This window comes from Mustela nigripes, chromosome 14 (genome assembly GCF_022355385.1).
Source record: "Mustela nigripes isolate SB6536 chromosome 14, MUSNIG.SB6536, whole genome shotgun sequence".
Classification (NCBI taxonomy): Eukaryota; Metazoa; Chordata; class Mammalia; order Carnivora; family Mustelidae; genus Mustela; species Mustela nigripes.
The window spans coordinates 6,436,542-6,450,973 of NC_081570.1; the positions used below are offsets into that span (position 1 = coordinate 6,436,542).

Below are 14,432 nucleotides of genomic sequence, written 5' to 3' on the forward strand. Positions count from 1 at the left end.
ACATACAGTAAAATGCACCTATTTTGCTGAATTTTAACAAATATATATATATATATCCTGATCAGAATAGAGAACATTTTCATCACTCTTAAGAAGTTCTTCTGGCCTCTTTGCAGTCAGTCCCCTTCCCATTCCTAGCCTCAGCCCCAGGCAGATCAGTTGATGCCTGGGGCTGAGGCTAGTTATGGGAAGGGGACTGACTGATCTGCTTTCTGACTCACTAATGGACAGTTTTGCCTTTTCTAGATTTTTATGTAAATGGAATGATGTATTTCTTTATGTCTGACTTCTTTGTTATTGTTGCCATTGTTCTGATGCTGTTATAGAATTTTTTTTAAATTTCATATTGAAATTTTGCAGCTATCAAAAGTTATTTCTTGTATATTGACCTTGTCTCTTAGGATCTTACTAAATTCACTAATTAGTTCCAGTACTTGTTGTATAGATTCCTTAGAATTTCCTAGTAAATGATGACATTATCCGCAACTAAGAGGGTTTTCCTTCTTCCTTTCTGATCTTTATATCTTGTATTTATTTTTATTGCCTTATTGCACTGACTGGGACCTCTAGTACCACACTGAACAAGTGGTACGAGCAGACATCTTTTCTTGTGTCTGATCTTAGGGAGGAAGGAAACAATCTTTTACCACCAAATATGTTGTTCGTGATAGGTTTGCTGTAGACACCCTTTATCAGGTAGAGGAATTCCCTCTTAATCCTGGTTTGCTGAGAAAAATGGGTATTCAGTTTGGTTAAATGTTTTCCTGCATCTATTGATACGATCATCTGGTTTTTTCTTTTTTTTATTGTGTATATGCTGAATTATGTTGATTGACTTTCAAATGTTAAACCAACCTCTCATTCTTGGGACATACCTTGTTTGGTCATGAAGTATAATTCTTTTTGTATATCACTGGATTTGAGTGCTACAGTTTCAATAAGGATTTTTATCCCTTTTAATCCCTGATATACCCCAGAGCCTAGAAAATAACCTTACACAGGACAATTGCTCAATAAATATGCATTGAATAAATGAATTAATCAAACTCTTCCTCCATGTGGGGGTCAAAGGATGTGCCCATTTCAACATTTTGGCAAAATATCCGGCCTTCCCTCTGAAAATGTCCCAGGGGTGCCTGGGTGGCTCGGTAGGTTAAAGCCTTTGCCTTTGGATCAGGTCATGATCCCGGGGTCCTGGGCTCTCAGCTCAGCGGGGAGCCTGCTTCCCCCTCTCTCTCTGCCTGCCTCTCTGCCTACCTGTGATCTCTGCCTGTCAAATAAATAAACAAAATCTTTTTTAAGAAGAAAAGAAAATGTCCCAGTCTTCAGTCCCACCAACACATTGCCAGGGGATGAATGCTGGTGCCACTCACTGGCTTTACAGAAAAGCTGGTTGTTGAGCTGGTCTCAGAGGAGGTCCAGCGGAGGAAGGGGGCATCCTAGGCAACAGCATGTTCCAAAGCACAGAGGCATGAAAGATCATTGCATCAGCTACTAACTAGCTGTGCGACCTTGGGCAAATCTGTCCTGCTTATCCATAAAACAAGAAAGAAAACAACAGGGCTGCCAAACATTGAGTATCCAACGAGATAATATATGTGAAAGACCTTGGAAAAACTCTAACATGAAGGCAGCATTACCATTAACAAGGAGGTGGGGAGGCTTGTACTTGTGTCTAGCACAGTCCAGACCAGCTTAGCAAAAGCAGGCAAGAGGCTGGGTGCTGCCATTGACGTTAGAAGTCTTGGTCCTGGCCTCAGACACCTCCATGAGAGCAGCCAAGGATGGCATCTCCCTGGGAAAGAACCCTGCCCAGAGGGGAGAGGTTCCCTCCTGGTTAATGGGGTCCTGTTAGTTACTCCTTCCTTCTGTTCACGCCTCATAAGTCATCTTCAGCTAAGACCAACTCTGACTTCACCAGCAACTAAAGCAAAGGATATGGGAGATCTAGGAAACACAAAGAAACTCACTCCCCCCCACCCCCTTCCTGTGCTTTCTTTCCTTCCTTTTCTCTTTTTTTTCCCATATCATGGAGCACTAGTGTGCCTTTCCCCCTTTCTGAGCTTGGGAATAATGGTTTTAATATGGAGTATTCACCTGTTTGTGTTTTGGATGACTGCACCTAAGAGCTGTTTTTAAAGAGTCCCAGCAATCAAATACCCAGCTCTTGGGTTTGCACACAATTTCCCTTCTGCTTAAGCTCTCTTTGTGTTTACACACCAGACATCTAGAAGCTTGGTCTGGTCAAAGTACTGCTTTTAACAGCTCTGGAGATTGAAAACACAGTGCTGGTATATTCTGAATTTTGTGCTCTTGGAGAAGGGATGGGAAGGGGGGCCGGATGACAGACGAAGGGGTAAAGGGGTGGTCTGTGAGAGAAGGCAGAATTTTTGCTACAAAATAGGTGAGAGGCATGAAAACCCCCAGCAGCAGTAAGGGCAGGAACGCAGAGAAGGAGATGGCTTTGGGAGAATTTCAGGAGCTGGAGGCGCCTGGTGAGTGATGGGCTACTGAGAAAAAGGCGGGTAGGGGGCGGAGTCCACGGTAACAGGCAAGTTTCTGGTGTTAGTGGCCGTGCAGATGGTGGTGTCGCTACCAGGACAGGAAATACAACAGCCTGGACAGGTGTGGGGAAGGGGAAGAATGGAAAGAGGAATTCAGTTCCGGACATTTATTAATTACTTTCTTGAGCATTCCTAGCGGCAGGTACCTTGCCTGCGAACAGCCAGAAATAGAAGAAACAAGATCCGACTCTCCTGAAGTTTACACTCTAGGAGGTAAAAGGTCAGCTTAAAAGAATAAGTCAGCCAATAACTGCAGAAGCCTGTGTGAGTAAATTAAATGGAGTCATGTGATCGCGGGCTGCAGGGCGGCCAGGGATGGCCTGGCAGACCTGGAGGTAAGATGCCAGGCTGGGTTTGACGGCGACCCAAGGCCATGCAAGGGGAGAAGCGGCTTGAGCTCAGAAGTCTGGGCTGCACATGATCAGAAGGGGTAGACCATAGAAAAATAAGAAAGACCCAACAGTGTACTAGGGGTACACTGGGTGGGGGTGGCGCCCTGGGCTGTCCTGGTCCCGTGTTTTCCCTCGGCTGGATGTCGAGTACAGAGCTGCAATACGTAATTGCTAAACCCTTTGCACATCATATCACAGAAACTAAACTGAACTTAAAATAGACTAGAAAACGGGAGGCAAGCGCAGGCCCCGGGTCTCCCCAGCTTTTGGCAAGCCGGGTCTCTCCCGCTCGGAGCGGGGATCTGGCAGCCCCGGCCGGTTCTCAGTCCCGGCGCATTGACCCAAGCCGGCCCCGCCCAGCCGTGCGCTGGGAGCAGACGTCCGCCCACACCGCTCAGTCGCCCCGCCCACGTCCGACGCCGGCCAATGGGCGCGCGGGATCGGGGCCCACACCCCCGCCGCGTGCGGCTCCGGGCTCGCGCAGCCGCGTGACGACACGGTCCGGCCCCCGCCACGTGACGGCCGCGCGCCGGACTCCGGCTGGTGTTGGGCTGGCGCCGCAGAGGCCGGTGAGGAGCCGGCGGCCACGCTGCGGAGGGCGCGGGGCGAGGGCGCGGGGCGTCGGGGCGCGCGCGCATGGAGGCGGCGCCGGTAGCCGCCTGAGGGCAGCGGGGCGAGCCGAGCGGGCCTTCTTGCGCATCCTTCGAGCCACCTCGCGTTCGCGGCACCCGGCGGCGGCGGGCCGCGGAGCCGGCGCGGCCATGGCGACGGGCACTCAGCAGAAGGAGAACACGCTGCTTCACCTCTTCGCCGGCGGGTGAGCGTCGCGGCCGGACCCCGCGCACCCCGCCCCCCGACCCCGCGCCCTTGGGCGCCCCGGCCGGTTACCCGCCCTCCCCCGGGCCGGAGCGCCGACTCCGGGAGGAGGAAGTCTCCGCGGTGTGGGGAGGCCCCGGGGGCGCGGGCCTTCCCCGCCCCGGGCCGCATCTCCCGAGGGTGGTTACCCGCGTTCCCACGCGCATTCCGCTCCCGCGGGGTCTCCTGCTTTTTCTCCTTCTGAACAGTTAGAGGCTGGTGTGCCGAGTGTCACTCGGGGGCAGCCCTGCCTGGCCACTGTGGCTCGGTCCGCCCCACATCCTCCCAGCTGGCGGCCCTGGTCGTGCTGCACTCGCTGTCCTTCTGCCTGGGTTGCGCTCCGGGGCCTCTCTCCGAAGGCCCTGGGCGGCACCGTGGATGCTGGGGCTTGGCGGGGGCGGGGGGGGGGGGCGCCCGGGGCGCCCGGGACGCCCGGGACGCCCCGGACTTCCTCAGGGTAGCGCAGCGGCGAGTTCAGACAGTCTAGAGGGCTGCAGGTGTTGGACATGGGCAGGGGCCTGGAAAGTGCTGGCGAACCGTGATGCTGGCCAGCAAGCAACCTGTGGGAGGGCAGCTGCGGGATCCAGGGGGGTGGAATGAGGTCAGGAAGATGTGTTCAAATGCTTCTTGGGGCGCCTCAGTCGGTTAAGCGTCTGCCTTCGGGTCAGGTCATGATCCCAGAGTCCTAGGATCCAGCCCCACACTGGGCTCCCTGCTCAGAACCTTTGCTTCTCCTTCTCTGCCTACCTGCTTCTGTTTGCTTGCTCCCTCCCTCTTTCTGTCTCTTCCTGTATCTGTCAGATAGATAAATAAAATCTTAAAAAAAAAAAAAAAAAAAAAAAAAGAGGGAAAAAATGCTTCCCACCTGCTAGTGGATGCATGCACCATAAGATGTGCCCTGTTTTTGAGAGCTGCATTTTGTTGGTCATCATGCGCCTGGTATTTTTCAGTGGTGGCAATGCATGGTGAGGGAGATTGAGTGGTAGGGGGTTTAGGAACAGAGCTGATTTTTTGTTTCTTCACAAAATAGTAGTGAAAATTAGTAATTTTCTTTTAATAGAGCTAGTGGGTTTGGTTCCTTTTGGAGTTCAGATAGTTTGTCTTGTGTGAGGACCTCACAAGCTTGGCATAGCAAGTGTAGACATTCTGCATAAAATATAATTTATTCTGGATCATCATCTTGGCTTGGTTATTAGATGCACCTTGGACTGAGGGATGTTCCTTACTACAAATGAGTAATGGTTGAGAACTTAACCTGCAGAATAACTATGATGAAAGTGTTGGTACTTCTTACTGTATGTGACCACCCACTCTGTTTCTCCAACCAAAAAATTTTGGTTCTTCGTACATAGGGAGAATTTCTCATTCATCTCTTCTCTGTGGTTCCTTCATCTTTTCACTTTAACAACCAGTGTTTCCTGAAAGTCACAGGGGAAGGGGGAGCATTCCTAAATTAATACAGTATACTAACTGGTCATTCTGGGGGAATTTTAAACAAGTTGCCCATGTTAAAGTCATTTCTCAAGCCAAGGAGGGTAACTTCAAAATGATTTTATACTGCATGATTTTGATCTCATGTTGTTAGTGAGGTGGGCTTTTAAAAAATCCTTTGCACTCCAGACAGGGAAGAGTTACCTGCTTCGGAGCAGCCTCTGTGAGGTTTGCTGCATAATCCATTGCCCTGTCTCCATGAATCTCCCTACCCGCCCTTCACAGTGCCCTCTGGCTGCTAATTCTCCTACCGAGCAGCAGCGTCTTAAATAAATTGTGATGGAGGAAGGCGGCAGTCACCGGCAGAAGTCGCGAGGACTGATTAGAATGTAGAGGGTTTATTAGCGTGGTGCCTGAAGCCATTGTATCTAACAGGTTCCTTCTTCAGCAGCTGCTCAGGATTCCTTGCAGATACTCTGGAAAGAAAATAAATCTTCGAATAGGATGCCTTCAGAGTAACTGATTGCATTTTGATTCATTCCCACTAGCTTAAAATATATTACTTCCATTTCTTTTAGGAAAGAGCATTAAAAGGAGCTAAGTATTGAGTGCTTATTATTTCATAGAGTTAAAATCAGTAAATCCAGTGGTCCCAGCTGGTCCGATGGGAGATGAACTGCTTTGCTCTAGGTAGCTGGTTTCTACTGTTCTTAAACTGGCATCTTTCCAGAAAACTGAAATCCCTGGTCTTTGAAAAGTTAGAGCCCTGTGTGTGTAAATTTGTCACATTTCTACTGTTTGTTGGATAGCCTTTGGAAATTAACATCAAACAGGTTTAATGCTATCACTAATTAGTGATACTAAATAATTATTTTTATCAGCTATAAGAGGCTTAGGAATCATTGAAAATTAATTTTAGAGCCTGGGAAATAAAAGCTACGTCCCAAACAACTCGAAGTCTTTTAAATTTATTTATTTATTTTTTTAAAAGACAGTTTTTTGGGCTCTTTGCAAAAGCAGAAATATTCCTTTGCTCTCTAATGGTTATCTTTTTAACACTGTTACCCTTGAAGAAGAGAAGTGGAGGAAGAACCACCCACAAACCGACACCTAAACAAGGCACTTTATTTATTTTTTTAAAGATTTTATTTATTTGACAGAGATCACAAGTAGGCAGAGAGGCAGGCAGAGAGAGCAGGGGAAGCAGGCTCCCCGATGAGCAGAGAGCCCAATGCAATGCCTAAACAAGGCACTTTAGAAAGGTTATGTGTATATGTACCAAATATGATTCCGTAACTACTTTAAAATGGGCTCCTATTCTTTAAATTGCTTTATTCTTAGTAATACATTAATGGCGACATGATAGTGAATTTTCTCAGTACACCTCTAATCAGTCCTTACTGTTCAGTGGTTGCAATGAAGAAGGCAAATATGGTTCCAAGCCCAGTGACTGGAATGTGGACTGAGGATGTTACAGTAAATTTATGACAGGGCTACCGGTTTTATTCAGACGACATAATTTCTACTTAATCTCATTTCCAATTTTCTGCCAGCATAAATTACTGGATATCCTTACGTCTACCTGTTTAGTTCCCGGATTACTTCTTTTTCTTTTTTTTCCCAAGACTTTATTTATTTATTTGACAGAGATCACAAGTAGGCAGAGAGGCAGGCAGAGAGAGAGGAGGAAGCAGGCTCCCTGCTGAGCAGAGAGCCCGATATGGGACTCCATCCCAGGACCCTGAGATCATGACCTGAACCGAAGGCAGCGGCTTAACCCACTGAGCCACCCAGGCGCCCCTCAAAACACATTTTTAAGGCTTCCCATACCTCCCAGCACTTCCATAATGAGCTCTGATGGTGTTACTTCTGCATGAGCAAAGCAGCATTTACTTCATGTTGATTTTTAGTATCTTTAGGGACTGTTGTTTTCTGCTTTGTTCCTTCCTGTCCCAAAAATCTGGGTAGTGTTGTTGTCAAAATAAAAAACGTAGTCAAACAGATTTTGTCACTACATAACCTACTATTCTCTTCTACTGTTTAGACTCTTCAGTGAGAGAGACACGGAAGTCCTCTTAAGTGGCCCGTCTGGTACTAGAACCTTAGGTCTGTTAAGAAAAATCCTTTAACCTTTCTTTCTCAAATGTCTTAGGGTTCGGGTAGTACATAAGCGTTAGTGATGCTGTTCACTAACGGAATAAGCAGTGACAGCGGGTGAGAACTTGTAGACACGCTCAGCACCTGAAATAGCTGGGCTGAGCTGGCGCTGGTTAGAGGTGAAAGGCCCAGACTATGCTTCACTGGTATTTCCCGGCACAATTTTTTCTTTTGTCATCAAATATACTCACATAGCTTTTAAAATGTATTTTAGTGGGAACGTATGTCTTTTAAGAGTTTAAAATACATAATCCAAGATATTGTCAAGATTCAGTGATTTGTGTCCCTGCCCCCATTATGGACAGCTGTCACCTGGTGTATATGCTTCCATACTGCGCTTGCCTCCGTGAGTATGGTCTGTATCAGCTATTGGTTACTTTGGTAGTGTCAGGCACATGTTCATGTATTCGCCAGGGGACCAATACAGAGAAGATGCAAGACTTAATTGAAATCCTTAAAGAAATTTTGGTAAGACAAGAACAGTGTGCACGTGTGATATTTTATATAGGGCATGTATAACAAGAATATAAATTGACATTTATTTCATCGGTGTATTTTTTTTTTAAAGATTTTATTTATTTGTCAGAGATCATGCAGAAGCAGGCAGAGTGGCAGGCAGAGGCAGAGAGAGAAGGAGGCTCCCCACGGAGCAAGAAGCCCCATGTGGGAATCGATCCTAGGACCCTGGGATCATGAACTGAGCTGAAGGCAGTGGCTTAACCTACTGAGCCACTCAGGCTTCCCTCTTTGGTGTATTTTTAATATGTTGAGAAACATTTTTAAATGCTATATGGTGTTTGTATGAGATTCCCACTAGCATTAAGCTTCATGAGAATAGCAGTCATGTCTGTCTTTATCACTCGTACATCTTGAGTACAGTACCACACTTGGTACAGATGCTTAAACAATACTTGTTTAATGATTAAATAAGTGAATAAAAGGTAGTGTGTATCTTATCTGGGGGTTTAGATTTATGTGGTCTGTTAAATTGTGCTAAATAAAGGGAAGCAGTACTTTGATCATTTATGAATTGTGAACATGGTTCTATAGGAAGATTTGCTGAGACCGTGTTGGCATAAGGTAACATTATTTTGGATTTGTGTATTTGTGAATAATAACAATTCTCTTTAGGTTCGTTAAGTACTAGAGGGCTTTTTTATTCGTTTATAGGGTGCTATTTAAGTGTTCTTTCCAGATGTGGTAGAATATAGGAAAAATCTAAAAGGTAATTAGCTGCATAGAAACTAGGCATTTGCTTTGACTGAGTAAATACAGATTTTGCATGATCAAAATCCTCTAAGCCCTATGCTAGGTATTCAAATTAGACATTCCAGAAAATTATAAAGAAGCACTAGTGTTTTTTCAAGTAGTGACTGTAGAGTTAGTGAATGAAAAGGAGTTCCTGAACACTCCCTAGATTTAGGATCAGGTGGTCTCGCGGTGTCATTTGTTGGTGGTAGTTATGTGTAAGCTATGAATCTGGAAAATAGTTTATCACCAGTTGGGTAGCAATTACAATAAAGAGTATTTCAGTCTTGGCTTTAGTGCCTGAGGTGAGTGAGTGTGTGTGTATATAGGAAACAGGTTCTTGTTGAAAATGTCTAAGTTTTTGAAAGGTGTCCTTATTACTTGACACTCAAGAGTTAAAAGGCAAAAATTCATGTGAGTAATTACAAGTTTTTGCGTCTCTGGTCGCATGAAGATGAAAGAAATCCAGTGTCTCTGTTGGAGTAGTGAGTGATAGTCCAGTTTTGTTCTGCTATAAACCGGAGGAGAGGAGCCTAACCTGGTGGGGTCGGGGGTCATATCAAGGAAGGCTTAGGTGGGGAAAGAGAAAAGGTTGAATCCAAGTTTATGTACTAACCAGCGTGACTTCAATTCTGGGCAGAAAAAAGAGAAAGTGTGGGGAGGGCATTCAGGAATAAGTAGTAAGAGTAGGAAAAGGCACAGAAAAATCCAGGTAATAGATTTTTTAGAAAATTGGGCCAATAGATTCAGAGAGCAACTCTTATGACTGCTCCCAAACATGTAATTTAATGGCTTGCTGTTTGTAGCCTTTCTTCTGCTCTGTTCAAACCCGTTCTATGGTTTCACTAAGAGGAATATCCCATAGAGAATTATCTCTGAACTTTGGCATCAGTGGTTAGAGCAGCATTACCTTAGGAGCAAAATTAATATCCAGGGAGTTTTCTTGTAGCTGTTGGAAACATAGCATACTAGCTACATGAGTCCTAACTACTTTTTGGAAAATTATTGATAATAGTAAAATTCTATAAGTGCCTTCTTGGAAAACAAGGGTGTGAATTTTTTTTTTTTTTTTTTAATTAACTAGGCTCAACTTAGGAGGCTTTTCATATGTAAGTAATAAAAACTCACTTCCATCTGGCTTGATTATTGGCACATACACCTAAATTCTAGTGAGAACAGGCTTTGGTGAGGGCTTATTTAGATGGCTTGACACCATCACTATGAGACCCCTCATTGATTCTTGTGTTCCAGAAATATCTGCATGATCCTAAGATTTGTCCCTGCATGGACACAGAATGGTTTCCAGCAGCTCTTAGTGTTTCTCCAGCATTGAAAAATTTTAAGCTTAATCTGATTGGACCAATTTGGACATGTGCCCATCTCTAAACTGGTCACTGTTCCCAGGAGATTATTATGCTGTTTATTTTGGGCTGAATCATGTGCCCATCTCTGAACAGATGACACGGCAACATAGATGGTATTATGTTGATTAAGTGAGTCAGGGCTAAACTAGAAATGGGTTCAAGTGTTATCCAGACTATATGACATAAGAAATTTGGGGTCTTATTAAGACGGGAGGAGAGGAGTGGATGCTGGGGAGGCAGCCCGCAGTGGCCTCCACAGTGGTGGTACTGCCTTCAAATAGATGGACTGTTTTATTGATCTAGAACAGAGGTTCTCAGCCTTGGCCAGATAATTGTTTGGGGAGGGGCAGGGTATTGCTGTGTGGTTTCCTGTGCAGCCTGCGTAGGATGTTTTAACAGCAACACTGGTCTCTGCCCACTAGATGCTAGTACCTCCTCCCCCGTAGCAATAACCAGAACTGTCTCACGCATGACCACATGTCACTGAGGTGGGGGGCATAACTGCCACAGCTGCGATTAGTCTGGATTAGTGCTCTGCAGACTTGGATCATAGGGTCCTGAGATTAAAGTGTTCATGCGTATCTGCATATATATACCCTTTTAATTTTATATGTATTGTAAAGCATATACACAAAATAGAAATTAAATGGTAAAGATTAGGGGGCACCGGGGTGGCTCAGTGGGTTGAAGCCTCTGCCTTCGGCTCCGATCATGATCCCAGGATGCTGGGATCGAGCCCCACATCGGGCTGTCTGCTCAGCAGGGAGCCTGCTTCCTCCTCTCTCTCTCTGCCTGCCTCTCAGCCTACTTGTGATCTCTATCTGTCAAATAAATAAAATCTTAAAAAAAAAATAAATAAATGGTAAAGATTAGAAATAAGTTGAAATTTTATTTTTTTTCTGTTATTTTTTCCCTCTATGCCAGTATTCCATTGTGCACATTAAGACTGTGTCCCCTGCTTTGGAGATTAGTGGTCTGAAATATTGGTATCCAGTCAGACTTGCTTTCCTGACAACGTGATGTCAGCAATGTCACCATGTAATTGGATGTTGGATGGGACTTTTCCTGTTGACGTGCATTGGCTGCTGTGGCCCTCAGCTGAACCAAGAGCCTACCCTAAGACTTAGAGATGCCAGAATCTGCCTGACTGCTTTTGACCTCACCCCAGACTGTATATACAGAGCAGGCGGGTTGTATTTGTCAGCACTGTGGCATGCATGTGGAGTGTGGAGAGAGGGTTTTGCTGTCACGGTCCCATACCCTGTTCCCAGTCCCTACTGGTTTGGGCTGTAGATTGAAGGAACTTGAAAGGATTGAAGACTGGTACCTTGCTCTCTGACCAGTGCTTCCTGCAGGTGGAGGCCACTGCCTTAGCTCATGCCAGCTGGATGAGAAGGAACTGGTGTGGTGTGCTTAGAGCAGACATGGGAGTGACTCCCACCAAGTGCCGATTTTGCTGCCTCCTGACGGACATGGAAGAACACTCCAGCGGACCCGTTGGCTTGGTGTCCAGGAGCAGGGGGACCAGAGGAAGGAAAGGCACCACCTAGTGCTATCCGCAGGGTTCCCGGCCAAGTGAGGCTGAAAGGAAATCGGGGGATGGACTGCTGGTGGGACCAGCATGGGGGTTCCCAGTGAGATTGAACACCACTCCAAGAAGGTTTGCACACCATCCACACTGAAATCATCACATTTTGCTGAGGTTGTTAACGTAACATACGGCCAGGTGGACCCACAGCAAGACAGAAACCAGTTACATAAGACCATGTCACTGCTCTGTGTCCTCATGCCCAGAGAACCCTTAAAAGAAAGGAAGGAAAAGAGCAGTCCCCTCAAAAAGAGCAAAAAGACCAAGTCCCCTCAAGCCATTCGGCTGCCGGGGCTGGAGGAAGGTTCCGGTTGAGATTTGAGATTGAAGTTTTAGATGGGCCTGAATTTGAAGACTTGGAAGTTCCCAGATAGCTGTCCATGGTGAGCTCTCCACACAGTGAGAGAGGGAACACAAGCAGGGGGAGTGGGAGAGGGAGAAGCAGGCTCCCCACTGAGCAGGGATCCTGATGTGGGGCTCAGTCCCAGGGCCTGAGATCACGACCTGAGTCAAAGGCAGATGCTTAACGACTGAGCCACCCAGGCGCCCTCAAGAAGAGGGGAATTCAGTAGAGGGCAGCCGAATAGCAGAGATGGGTGAGGACTGGCAGACAGAGCTAATGACTTCTTCTGAATTGAGACTCACAAAAAGCTCAGTTAATGACTACTGCCCAGAGTGGACAGGGGTTTATCTGAGCTGAGTGACCATGGTTAGGAGCCAAGCTAATACCGAAGGTCGTTTTTGTATCGAATTGAGAATTGACAGGAACCTTTGACTACAAATAATGTAATTTGTTGTAATTGCAAGTGCTTTGGACCTAATATGATTAAATATTAAAATATTAAATATTTTTAGAAAAACTTGGAAAGCCAATTCAGAGAAGTCCCTATTTCTATTCATACTCCCAGACTGATGACTGTCTTATACATGCTGGTTCATGAAGAAAGAAAAAGAAGTTGAGCTGAAAGATACTCTACAAATTCTTCTACGGGACACCTGGGTGACTCAGTCGGTTTAAGCGTCTGCCTTTAGCAGGGGTGGTGATCTGGGAGTCCTGGCATTGAGTTCTGCATCAGGCTCCTTGCTTGGCGAGGAGTCTGCTTCTCCCTCTGCCTGCCACTCCCCCTGCTTGTGCGTGTGCTCTCTCTCTCTTTCTGTGACAAATAAATAAAATCTTTAAAAATAAATAAAAATTCTGCTGTGAAATGTTTTAAATTTCAGGAAGAATTTTGTCTGGAAATTGCTGTTTGGTATCAGACCTTCTTCTAATCAGGAATATTTTAGTGACAATGTATCCAACATAGCTTAATAACTTTAAGTATTTTTTAATGAATTGAATTATTTTTAGTGAATTAAAAAATGATTGAAAATAACTGAAAATCAATGCCTGTTTCTCATCTAAGGCTTCTTTTTTTTTTTTTTTAAAGATTTTATTTATTTATTTGACAGACAAAGATCATAAGTAGGCAGAGAGAGGGGGAGAACAGGGTCCCTGCTGAGCAGAGAGCCCAATGTGGGGCTCAATCCCAGGACCCTGGGATCATGACCTGAGCTGAAGGCAGAAGCTTAACCCACTGAGCCACCCAGGTGCCTTTCTTCTAAGGCTTCTCGTAGGTAGGGAGGGGCTCGCCTGCTGAAGAGTTTACTTCTTACTGCTGGTTACAGTTGGCGGTGTTTTCCCCATTTTGTCATTTCTTTTTTTTTTTTTTTAATTTAAAAAAATTTTTTAAAAGATTTTATTTATTTATTTGACAGAGAGATCACAAGTAGGCAGTGAGGCAGGCAGAGATGTGGGGGGGGGGGGCAGACTCCCCGCCCAGCAGAGAGCCTGATGCAGGGCTTGATTCCAGGACCTGAGATCATGACCCGAGCCAAAGGCAGAGGCTCAACCCCCTGAGCCACCCAGGCGCCCCTCAGTTTATCATTTCTTACAACACTGAGGCAACATCACTCTGTCTTGTAGAAGAGGTGCCTTCGTTTGTCCTCTCGTGAGTCTAGAAGGCCAGGTGGGGCCTTTTCACCACCACCACACTGGCTCCTGCCATGGGCCCAGGGTGTAGCATAGAAGAGGGTGTGTGGTTGTGAGTGTGGTCGACCAACCTCAAAGAGCCCACCGACGTGCTGTCAGTAGGACGCTTGCTTTGTGGGGCGCGCGTACTGTCCTATGGGTCGTCCTTTGTTTGATCAGTGGCAGGCGTTTGGTTGATGGTTGGCCAGAGTGAGGAATGTAACTGACAGGGGACAAAGCGGAGGTGGATGACCTATGTCGTGTTTGAACTTGTTGACTTTCTTATGAAAGACTACCCAGAAATCCTGTTCTTTTTCAACAGTGTGAAATCATGTTATTGAACATAAATTTCAGATTTTTTTTTTTTAATCTTACTCTGTAGTGTATGAGTTTTCCACTGCTTATAAATAACCAAACCTTTTAAACACGTGGTTATTTTTCTAATAGGTAAGGGTAATTTTGTGTGAATGGACATGAGTGAGTTTTTTATCTTTTTTTTTTTTTTTAAAGATTTTATTTATTTATTTGGCAGAGAGAGAAACCTCAAGTAGGCAGAGAGGCAGGTGGCCAGACGGGTGGGGGGGAAGCAGGCTCCATGCTGAGCAGAGAGCCTGATGTGGGGCTTGATCCCAGGACCCTGAGATCATGACCTGAGCAGAAGGCAGAGGCTTAACCCACTGAGTCACCCAAGCGCCCCTGTATCCCATTTTCTTTAGACATATTCCAGCGTTTAGCTAATTATACAGACCAGTATTCAGTTTAGGCTCACGAATTTTCCTTGGTGCAGAAGAATACAGAGATTGATTGAGATTTTATTGATTTGAG

The 14,432-nt window shown here is 45.7% G+C and overlaps 1 protein-coding gene across 1 annotated transcript in view; it reads left to right on the forward strand.

Moving 5' to 3' along the window:
* The first annotated feature begins 3,187 nt into the window (after nucleotides 1–3,187).
* SLC25A33 (solute carrier family 25 member 33) overlaps nucleotides 3,188–14,432 on the forward strand; it is a 38,155-nt gene continuing 26,910 nt past the window's right edge. Inside the window, exon 1 of the mRNA XM_059374998.1 lies at nucleotides 3,188–3,773. Within this exon, the coding sequence (XP_059230981.1) occupies nucleotides 3,718–3,773 (56 nt within the window). The 5' untranslated portion in view covers nucleotides 3,188–3,717. The remainder of the gene's footprint in view (nucleotides 3,774–14,432) is intronic.